This window comes from Hypanus sabinus, chromosome 2, assembly GCF_030144855.1.
Source record: "Hypanus sabinus isolate sHypSab1 chromosome 2, sHypSab1.hap1, whole genome shotgun sequence".
Classification (NCBI taxonomy): domain Eukaryota; kingdom Metazoa; phylum Chordata; class Chondrichthyes; order Myliobatiformes; family Dasyatidae; genus Hypanus; species Hypanus sabinus.
This window is the reverse complement of record NC_082707.1, coordinates 55,275,355-55,287,728: the sequence shown is the minus strand read 5'-3', so window position 1 is coordinate 55,287,728 and position 12,374 is coordinate 55,275,355. Positions and strand designations below refer to the sequence as shown.

General features: G+C 36.8%; 1 protein-coding gene across 1 annotated transcript in view; it reads right to left on the bottom strand.

Moving 5' to 3' along the window:
* Nucleotides 1–12,374, bottom strand: part of LOC132404738 (spermatogenesis-associated protein 16-like) — a 115,182-nt gene that overhangs the window by 72,807 nt on the left and 30,001 nt on the right. The window contains exons 3-4 of the mRNA XM_059989164.1: nucleotides 8,404–8,549; nucleotides 5,873–5,962 (exon numbers count right to left, since the gene is read on the bottom strand). Of these exons, the coding sequence (XP_059845147.1) occupies nucleotides 5,873–5,962; nucleotides 8,404–8,549 (236 nt within the window). The remainder of the gene's footprint in view (nucleotides 1–5,872; nucleotides 5,963–8,403; nucleotides 8,550–12,374) is intronic.

The following is a 12,374-nucleotide window of genomic DNA, read 5'->3' as shown; positions in this document are numbered from 1 at the left end:
CCAGTCCATTGTGGGTAAAAACCCTCCCACCCATGAAATGCTGTTGTAGAAAAGCAGCATCCATAATCAAAAATCCACACCACCCAGGCCATGCTCTTTTCTTGCTGCTGCCATCAGGTAGAAGGTATAGATGCCTCAGGACTCTCACCACCAGATTCGGGAACAATTTCTACCCCTCAACCATCATGCTCTTGAACAAAAGGGGTAACTACATTCACTTAAGGACTCCTTTATCTTGTTATTTCATGCTCATTATTTATTGCTGTTTATTTATTATCTGCACTTGCACATTTTGTTTGCAGTTTACAGTTCCTGATGTTTACAGATCCTGTTTTCAGTTACTGTTCTATAGATTTGCTAAGTATGCCCACAGAAAAAGAATCTCATACTCTGAGATTGCCTTGTGCATACTCTGATAATAAATTTTACTTTGAACTTTTGGTAGTATACATAGGAAGCTGGCATAACCTTTTTTCAATCTTTCACTATTTGAAGGTATTGGCATTCAGAAGGACTTGGGTGGCCTTGTATACACATCATTGGAAGTTAAATTCTACATACAGCAAAGTTGTATGTAGGAAGGCAAAGACCATGTTTCCTTTTGACCATTAAAATGTTTGACTACAAAAGTAGAGACACCTTGTTCCAATCCATGAAACCATAATGACTCCACAATTGTAGTATCATGCACAGATTGTAAAAGCTATAGAAAAGTAAGAAAATTAAAGAGGGTATATTGCATTTGTCATAAAGGAAGGTTCACTAGACTGATTTTGAGATGGCAAAATTATTATATGAGAATAAATCAGGCAGACTAGGCATCTGTTCTCAAGTTTAGAATTGTAGCATACAATATTCTTTATGGTACTTGGTGAGGCAGCTGGAGAACTGAAATTTCCCCAGGTTAGAGCCCACCGCAGTCTCTGAAAAGCATTTAATTTTTTTGTTAAGATCAATCAGTCACTGAGTATATTCATGGCAGAAATCAACAGGGTTTTGCATATAATGGGGAAACAAAAGACATGGCATTAGTGCAGGTTTGGGGATCTGAGGTAAAAGATGCATCATAACTTCCTTGAATTATGGAGCAAATGGCCTAATTCTGCTTCAGTTTATGTTCCTATGCACTGTGTATTCATAACATGATCTCCTCCATACCTGAAGAAACCAGTGATAGATTGTATAACTAGTTGCAAAATACTTCAATTCAGTCTGCAAAAGTGATTCTTCTTCCATTGCTTGTTGCTTTAAATCTTCATCTCACTCTCAATCTGACCTCTTTATTCCTCTATGCTATTCCAACAAAGCCCAGGTAAAATCTTAAGCCCACAGATTAACAAGGTTTTGCTGTTACTTAATGAATTTTCATTCTGATGTAATCTATCTGCAGCATAATTAGCAGTGAATATGGAATGAAAAACAAAATAACTGCTGATGCAGGATTCCAGCACACACCAGAATATTAGCATAGCAGGCAGCATCTGTGGATTTAAGAAGAGGTAAATTTCAGGCCAATGCCCACAGGATGAGAATGGCATGGCACAGCTTTCAAATTAACATATTAGTAATCTAGAGGCTAAAAATCCCGAGTTTAGACTCTACTCTAGTAGCAGTGGAGTTTGAATTCAGTTGTAAAGCTTTAGTTTGATATAAACCAATCAGTGGTAACAACAATTATAACACTACCTTATTATTTTAAAAACCCATTTATCTTTCCAAGGAGAAAAGAAACCATCATTATGCAATCTGGCCTATAAACTGAATTCAGTATAATTGACTCTTAAATGGCTTAACATGCCATACTGTTGTGATGGGCAATAAAGGCTAGATATATCCATTAAAATGCCCATTGTAATACAAGTGAGTATTTCCAGCAACCTATGTTTTTATTTCAGGATTCTGGAATCTGCTTAGTTATATTTTGCAATTTACAGCCCCAGCAAAGTTTGTTTTCATTTTGTTTTCACTCACCACAGACAGCCCATGTGTGATTAAAAATGTCATTGTGACATGCAATGCAACCTCATATTTCTCCTGATTGTAGTCCAACTGTGAATATTGTTCTCTCCATTCCCCCCCCCCCCTTTATTGCAATCTGAAAAATTAACTTAAGACTTAAGATCTGGAATGTAAATTCTTTCTCACCACTGATACTGCCAGACTTGTGGAGTACTTCTAACGTTTTGTCTTTTCTTTTCGAGTACCTCTGATTTTGTTCTGTATTTTTGAGTGTATTGCTCTAGATTTCCAGCACTTGCATAATCTCTTGTGATTTTTAAACAGACTGGTAAATATTCTGTATAACTGACTTCTTGACAATGTGCAATCATTTGGCTAAAGTGATATAACATCAATAAATCCAAATAAAATATTGGAGCCTGATGAATTTTATTTTTGCTGACTCAGATTGTGCGCTCCAGAATGGCAGCAGCAGCCACATCTTAAAGGAAAGGCATTGGATTGCTGTAAAGGACCATTTCCACTATTTCAAGTGAAAAGTATGGGTATTTTTCAAATGCCCTAGTTCGGGGGTCGGCAACCTGCGGCTCCCGAGCCATTTGTGGCTCTTTCACCTCTGTGCTGCGGCTCCCTGTGGCTTTGGGAAATAATTGGTCAGTATTTAATTAAAATGTATTTTATGTTAGTTTGTTAGCTTTTGAAATGTAATTCTAAATTTGAAGATTATGGTGATCTTGTACAATCTAAGTGTGGCGACATCCGAAACGGCTCACAATTAGCCAGCATTCCGGCTAAGGGAGATAGCCTACGGGGGTTTGTGAGTACGCGTCTTTTGCAGCATCTGCGTCCATGGGGGCTGGGTTGAGAGAGGCTTAAAAGCAAGGCTGTTTAGTTCGAATAAAGCTATCTTTGACTGCAGTTTACTGACACCGCTACAACGTGTTTTTATCGCTGGCTGTCCAGACGGAAGGTGCTGAAACGCTTTGTCGCGTGTCTGGAAGAAGTGAAAACTTTCCTGGGCAGCAAAGGGCTCACCTTTCCTGAGCTGGAACAGCCAGAGTGGCTGGAAAAGCTACACTTCATGGTAGACATGACAGCGCACCTGAACACGCTGAACACAGCTCTTCAGGGGTAAGGACGTACAGCCCTGCACATGTTGGAGGATGTTTTGGCATTCGAGCGCAAGTTGACAGTGCTTGCCAGAGATTTACAGAAAGGCACTTCGTCTCACTTCCCCAATTTGAGAGAGTTCAAACAAGGTCACGACATGATAATTTCGGAGTATTTACATTCTGCAATCATCGCAATGCAAACATCGTTTGGGAAACGCTTCTGTGAGTTCAGAGAGGAAAAAAACACATTATCCTTCCCGGTCACTCCCTTAAGCATCGATCCTTCCCTACTGAATACGACTGCATTGGCAGGTGTGAGTCAACCTGATCTTGAGATGGAACTGGCCGACATAGCCGACAAAGACATATGGGTGTCCAAGTTTAGACGCTTGACAGCAGACCTTGAAGATGTTGCCCGTTCTTGCTCAGAAACACAAATGGAGTGATATTGAAAACCTTCCAAAACCGGACAAACTTGTGTTCGAAACATGGAATGCTATGCCCGACATTTATGTAAACATTAAAAAGTATGCGCTTTGAGTCCTGTCGATCTTTGGATCCACATATGTAAGTGAGCAGGTGTTCTCCAACATGAACTTTATTAAAAACAAACATCGCGCATGCCTCACAGATGACAGCTTGCGATCCTGTGTAAAGATGAAGGTGACGTCATACAGCCCTGATGTGCAGACGCTGTGTGCTGAGGTCCAGGAGCAGAAATCCCATTAACCAAGTATGATAAATATTTTAATTGCCTATTATTTTATGTGTATTCATATTTTTTCATTGTTCAGTGAAATAGTCCTTTTATTTTTCAGGCTGACAGCTGGCTGATGTTATTTTTGGTTTGCTGCTGGCGGAAAATTTAAGTTCGGCGTTTTTCATAAATACAAGAAGGACTCAAATAGACATTGAGTATTTTACTTTAAAGTAACTTTCAACCCAACGTCTTTTTTTCGGAGTTCAAAATGTTTTTGTTGCATGCAGAAATGTAATTTCGTTTTCTCTGCAGGAGTTCATCAATTTCATAAATGCAACACATTATAGTTTGTTTATACATAGCATAAAGGCAAAAAAAACGTTGTATGCAGTGTTATTTCATTTTAAATGTCAAACGGGTTTTGCGGCTCCCAGTGTTTTCTTTTCTGTGGGAAACGGGTCCAAGTGGCTCTTTCAGTGGTAAAGGTTGCTGACCCCTGCCCTAGTTAATATTGAAGGTGTTTTATAAATGCATGCCTTTCCTTTAAGATGTAGCTGCGGCTGCAGTTTTGGAGCCCAGCTTTCGAAGACTTGAATCACCCCTAAACACTTTATAGCCAACAAAGTACTTTTAAAGTGTTATCACTGTTGCAATATGGAACATACAGTATATCAACCACATTTCACACAGTAAAATCCCATGCTATAAGATATAATTTTCATTATGACTTGATTGAGATATAAATATTAACTAAGGCATTTGAAAAATACCCATGCTTTTCACTTGAAATAGTGGAAATGGACCTTTACAACAATCCAAAGTGACAGATGACAGGTTGAATATGGATCTTGATCCAAAGGTGGGATCACAGCACAGTGTGCTCTTGATCAATTTAGATTTTTGTGGTCAAGCCTTTAGCATATGCCTTAAACACACACTCATCTGACACAAGCAAACTGCTACCAATTGTCTTACGGTTTACAACTTTTTAATGAGAAATACAATCATGACAATTCAGATGAGTTAGAAGTATCAGTAGGTCTGAGGTAGCGAGTATCTGCAGATGGTGGATGGTGGTAAACCTATCCATGATACTGTACCCTTTTCTCTCCTTATAATAGAAATATAGAAGGAGGCATGTAGCAGTACAGGAAAAGGAAGTAGTTCAATAAGTGATTGATTCTAACAGATGCCTTATTTCTACCCCTCCCATCACACTCCCACATCAACCCAGAAAACTTCAGACAAGAAAATAGCCTCAGAAATCACAACTGAATCAAAATGTCCATACCCAGATGTTCCAGTTCTTTTTAACTTCCATTAACAATGATAAAATATCTGTTTTAGTTAGTGGAAATTTACTCTAGCAGTAAGGGAGGCAAAGTAAAAGACTGCATATTTTACACTGGTAATGAATGGCATTTATTTGAGAACCTTTATTGGAACAGGAATAAATACCATTATTAAATAGTTCAACAACTTGGTATGAGTCTGATTGGAGCAAAAAGAAAAGTGGAATCACAGTGAAAGGCTAACAAAATTCAGACAGATAGGAGTCCAAAAGAGCTATGAGATTGATGAATAATGTGGTAGTACTGTCTGACTATAATTCACAGCATTGCAAATGCACAGGTCAATACACTGGATTTACTACAGAGGTGTATTTCTGCAGTCAAATCCCTGCATTTGAATTTACCATAGTAAATATGTGCAAGTTATGTTAAGGGTTGCAATGATCAAACTAGCTCAAAATGAAAAGAATGTGCGTGATTGGTAATATTTTAACACACTCAAATACAGTACAATTAAAATTTGATTGTTAGCATGGTTCATTAAAAAACCCAAACAGATGAGCCCTTAAATTCTTAGGTACTACCCTATTAATGTTTTGCATGTTAAACTTACATTCACTTTAGATGTAAGCCAGTTAAAAACTGTTATACTCTTAAAAGAATCCATTACTAAAAGCTACACTGACAAGTTAAACTTTATTAGTGTTGTTTCCAACTAGCATTAAAATAAATGCTTATAATTAAGAACCTTTTTGAAATGTTAACTTTCAAAACTGATCTCTATATTACATTTGCAGAATTTCACTGACCTTGCAGCTTCAGTATATCGTTCCAAACAACGGAAGACTGTAGCTTGACGAAGGTGATTACGGAAGTTAATTGGATTCAGTAAAATGCTCCTTAGAAATGTCAGAACACTGTAAATTAGCTTGACCAATAAACTATTTATAAATTTTATTAAGTCAGTCAATTTTATTACAAAAGTGAAATATTTAAATATCAATGTGCCCAAAGCCTCTATATACGAATACGTCTTAATGTTCACATGCTCAAGGTAGGTTCATACAGTTGATTGAGACAATTGTAATATTATCCCTCTTCTTTGTTGAAATAGAATATTAATATTGATTTGAACATCATTACTTTCCCAAAAAATTATGTTTAAGGTTAGTTATGATATGTTTAAAGAGCATGATGTAATTGTCTGTCTTGTCAAAGATTTTCAACATTATAGTACTAAAAGCAATCTATCTGGATTGTTTCCATTTTAGTTTTGCTTACAATCGCTATTAGTTTTATTGACTAATAGTAAATTTAGAGGAAACATCAAACACTGTTCACTACAATGGAGTGTTATATTTATAAACTCAGTGACTACTTTATTAGGTTACCTGTACACCTGCAGTTAATGCAAATTTCTCATTAGCCAATGATGTGACAGCAACTCAATGCATAAAAGTATGCAAAGTCAAGAGGTTCAATTGTTGTTTAGACCAAATGTCATAATTGGCAAGACACAGGACCTAAAGTGATTTTGACTATGGATTGTTCCTGTGAGTTTCACAGACTCTTGCTGATCTCCGGGGTTTTCATGCACAACGGTCTCCAGAGTTAAGAAGGAATGGTGCAAGAAATAATGAAAAGTCCAGTGAATTGCAGTTCTGTGGTTGAAATTGCCTTGTTAATGAGAGAGGTCAGGGGAGAATAGCCAGAGCGATTCATGCTGACAGGAAGGTGACAGTAATTCATATAACCATGAGTTACAACAGTGGTGTGCAAAAGAGCATCTCTGAATGCACAAAATGTCAAACCTTGAAATAGATGGCCTGGAGCAGCATAAAGCTACAAATATAAACTCAGTGGCTACTTTATTAGGTACAAGAGGTACCTAATAAAGTGGCCACTGAGTGTATGTAACATACCATTACTGTTGAACATTGGTAGTTATGTAGAATTAGCCACAGAGTGTCAGATGGCTAAGCACTTTAGATTGCTTTTGACAGCCCTTTCCCACTTTAATGGGCAATTCTTTTCTCAAAAATGGTGATATAAGGAGTATTAGCCAGAATATCACAATCCTGAACTAAATTTGATTAATACTAGAGAATTTGTTGAAATCAGGAAAAAACTTGATTCCCCATAGAAGCTGCCTGACTCATTGAGGATTTCTTTTTTTTTACATTTCAAATTTCCAGCATCTGCAATTTCCACAGCTAACCATTTTACACAGAGTATACAGAAGAGCAGGTTATCTGGCTATAGCATTTTAATGAAAAGATAGAGAGAACAAAGACTCACAAGAGTTTTATTTTTTCATTCATAATTTAAATAGACTGAAAATCATGATTCTAGCTTTTTAAAAACTTTTTTTTAAGTGTGGTTTACACAGAATGATGCTTTAAATTGCTAAGTATGCCCCTGGAAAAAGAATCTCTGGGTTGTATGTGGTGACATGTAAGAACTGTGATAATAAATTTTACTTTGAACTTTAAATCCATGTGATAGTAACTTAAATCCTGTCCTACCATGGCATCAAACATTCTTTACACCGAGAAAAGCTCTCATTGGACAAACATAGTTATGATTCAAGTGGAGACAAATTCAAATACTTTACTTTTAAATCTATAAAAGCACTTCTCAATTGACTTAAAATTTTATCATTCCACTTCTCAACTACAATCATCTTATAGTTTAAATATAAACATAAATAAAATCACAAATGCTATTTGAATATCAGAGAAACAGCTTTTTAAAAAGACAAAAGCATTATTTTATTACGTCTGATAAAAATCAAACAGAAAATATGAAATCTACCTCTCTGTTAGCTATTAAATCAGTTATTTGAATGGCATATCTCCAGCAAAATACAACCATCTATTTGATGGTTAAAAATGTGAGTTATGCAGCCGAAAGGCTGAATTATACTCTCAGTGCGCAGGAGTTGCAATGCCACATTTGAAATACTGTATAATTCTGATGTGATCCATGTGCAGGATAATTAGCAGTGGATATGGGAAGAAAAACAAAATAACTGCAGATGTAGGATTCCAGCAAATATCAGAATATTAGCATATTAGGCAGCATCTCTAGATTCATGAAGAATCCTGTGGATTAAATAACCCCGTGTTACAGAACATTCAAGCATTTTCTGGTTTTAGATAAGATTGCTTGGAATTGTGCTCAAGGTTGACTCGTTGGGTACAATTACATTGAGTATTCTTTCATATATTTGGAAATTTTGGAAAGTGCTTGAAATTTGACAAATATATTATTAGTCAAACAGCATAGCTCTTCAGCATTAAACAGGATGGCAATAATTATATCAATTGATAATGATTACCTGTGAGCATGATTCAGAGCTAGGTCTGGTCTCCTCATACGCAGATAACAAGTTACAAGTTTGGTTTCGATGAAACTGGCAATGCTCGAAATCTTTTCATAAGATGCATAAAACAGGTTTCCCAGAACAGCACCTTTGCTACAAAGCTAAATAAAGCAAAATAATATTTAGATATTATGCTAATAACAACAGGAAAATAGTAATTATTCTAAACCAGAATATACTCAAAACCATTTAATTTGTTTTCCATCGAGCATCATAGCCTGCAGATTATCATCAAGGAAAATTATGAAGTGATGCAGACTATACAGTGCTTAGACAAGACATTCCTTAAGTATCCTGTTCCAAAAGATAAAATCTGCAACATCAATAATCTTTTACTTAGCACCTTTACTGTACTTAAACCCAAGATTCTTCACAAGAATGAACATTTACCAAAATATTGCATAACACTAGATTAGAGCAGATGATCAGTCCCTTTGCCAAAGTACATTCTGAAAGCTTAGATCTGAGCAGCTGAAGATATCATTTTCAATTAACAATGAAGATCTTGGAAAGAATGAGAGGAAAATAATGGGGAGATCACAGTAGCTAACTCATCCAAAATGCTGGAGTCAGAATTAGAGGGTGGGGGAGGGGAGAACAGGGGAGAACTCCTCATCTTTTTTCTCCAATCCTCCTGAACGGTCTCGTCCAAAAACATTAGCTCTTTTCCATAGATGCTGCCTGGCCTGCTGAGTTCCTTCAGCATTTTGTGTGTGTTGCTTGGATTTCCAGCATCTGCAGATTTTCTCTTGTTTGTGAGCTAACTCATTGCATCATTTCAAAATTATAAGATGGGATTTCTTGTATCCACTTGGGATGGTTTTCAGGTTCAATATTTCAATCTACGTTCAGACATCCATGACATCATTACACTCACTTGATATTAAAATCATCTGTAAATTTCAATTTTTGAGTTCAAAGCCACAGAGTATAATTTGAATCTGCAACTTTCTGATTCAAAGGCAATAGTGCTATCAACTGCAAATGCTCTTGAGCGATAGCTCTTTCTCCAATATGTCCCTCCACCTCTTTATACTGGCTATCTCCCCTTTGTGTTTCAATTCAGTTGAACGGCCATGACCCGAAATGTGGATTGTCAATTTCCTTCCATAGATGCTGCCTGACCTGTTGAGTATTGCAACTGAAAATACCGATCCTGATTCATCAGCATTGCTTCTCAATCCTGGCACCCAACTCATCATCAACCCCTTTCCTGGAAAGAGCCCAAAATATACTTGTAACAGTGCATGATGACGAAAATGGAATTAACGTTCTCTTATGTTAGAACACACTGCTGGGGATGAAGGTGGAAGGAAATTAGGGATATTTAAGAGACTCTTAGATAGGCAGCTGGATAAAAGACATTAAGGGTTATATGGGAGGCAGGATTAGATTGCTTTTAGAATAGGTTAAAAGGTTAGCACAATAACATGAGCTGAAGGGTTTGTACTGTGCTGTAATGTTCAATGTTCTATATGCAATCTCATTTTACAAACTCAGTGCTCAGTTCTTTGCACCGTGTCTACATTTCTTGCATACATAACATATAAATGATACTTATAGCTATGTTTTTGGATTTGAATTTTGAAGACAACCAATATGATCATTTGTAGTTCTGCAAAAAAGTTTTGCTTCTAAGAATCAGGCATCTCAGGATTATGGAAAAATGTCTTTCATCCCAATATTCATGACAACAGGGTAGCCTAACTTAGGCAGTCCCATTTGCCTGCCATTGACCCTTATTCTTCTACGTTTCCTATCTAAGAAAATGTCCAAAATCCTCTTAAATGATAAGTAAAATGTAATAGTGCCACTATTACCACTTTTCTGATAGCACATACCATATCCTCTGTGTGAAAAAGATGTCATCCATTTTAACAACCTTTCCCTCACGTTAAGCCTATGTCCTCCACTTTTAGACTGCTCTTCCTTGGGGAAAAAGATATTCTATTCAGTTTATCTATACCCTTCATGATCTTATAAACCTCCTAGGTCACCCTCAGCCACCTATACTCCAGGGGAATAAATATACTAGCCTATTCAGCATCTCATTTTAAAGAGAGCCCTCCCATTCCAGTAACATCCTTGTTAATCTTTTTTGCCCCCTACTGTTTAATGACATCCTTCCTATAGAGATGAGACCAGAACTGTATACAATACCTCAAATATAGCCTCATTTACTGCTGTAACATGATGTTCCAAGTGCCTTCTTCACTAGCCTATTTACCTGTGTCACCTCTTTCAAGGAACTTTATACCTGCATCTTTAGGTGTAAGAGTCCTGTAATACTCCCCAGTGCTGTACCACTTACTGTGCAATTCCTCCCCTGGTTTATCTTACCAAATGCAACACATCATACTATTCGAATTAAACTCCGTTTGTCATTCCTCAGACCACCAACTCAGCCCAATTGATCAAGAATCTGTTGTAATCTCAAGTAACATTATTAACTGTGCACTATATCAACAATTTTTAGAGTTATTTGCAAACTTAATAAGCTGGCCACCTAGATTTTCATCCATGTCATTAATATAAAAGACAAGCAAAAGTGGCACTAGCACCAATCCGTGAGACTTGCTGCTGGGAACAGGCCTTTGCTCTGAGAAACAACCATCCACTGCAATCATTTGTCTCTTACTATCAAGTCAGTTTTGTATCCAAGTGATCCAGCTTGCCCTGGATCCCACATGATCTAACTTCCTGGACTAGCCTACTATGCCATATTACGTCAGAGGCCATGCTAAAATATATGTGGACAATGTCTACCTTACTTTCCTCTTTTATATTCCTGATTACATCTTCAAAATCTCACCCAAATTTGTGACACAATTTTCCACAAAGAAAACCACATTGAATGTCTGTAATCGATCTATGTCTTTCCAAATGAAATTAAATCCTACTGCTCAGAATCCCCAACCTATAACATACCCACCACTGATATTAGATCCACCTGTGTATTGTTCTCATGACTTTCCTTGTTCCTTTAAAGGCATAACATTAGCTCTTCCAGTCTTCCAGCACCTCACCTATGGTTGTCAATGATACAAATATCTTTGCAAAAGCTGCACATTCTCTTCCCTGATATCACACAACGTCCGAGGGACACACTTGATTTAATGACTATTATGTGTTTTAAGGTTTCCAGCACCAACTCTTCTGTAATATGAACTCTCTTCAAGACATCACTATTAACTTCTCTGAGTACCACAGCATCCAAGTCTTTCTCCAGGGTAAATATACTGTAGATATTAAGGCCCTTGCCCATCTTTTGAAGCTTCACACCTGGATAACCTTGTTGATTTTTAAGGGGCATGTTTCTCTTCCTAGTTAAACATTTTCCTTTTAGTATACTAGTAGAATCTCTTTGCATTTTCCTTTATCTTTTCTGCCAAGGCTACCTCATATACCCTCTTTGTCACTTAATTTTACTCCCCTACATTCCTCAAGGGATCATTCCCTGCTCTTGCTGCCTTACTCTTTAAAAGTATCCCACTTGCAAGGTGTCCCTTTACCTGCAAACAACTTCCTGGATCAACTTTTGGAAGTTGCTGACTATAATGCCATCCAAATTGGCCTTGCACCAATTTAGGATTTTAACTTGTGGACATCCACACAAGCTGATATTCTTGATTAACAGAAGATATTTTGCCTATCTTTGACATGCATTGAGATATACATCATGTGGAATTCATGCCAAAATGAGAATATATGTTACATAAAGTATTCAATATCCATTGATGTCAAACATAGTTGATTGAATGTGATTGAGCCTTGTTACACTAAATCCATATGGAGTGAACAACATGTTATCCTTTGCCAAGTTTGAAAAGCATATTACAGAATGATCAAACTTTTGAAATATATAACTCTCTTAAATATCCGTACAAAGAAAACAATTTGTCTATTTCATTTATTTATAACTCATT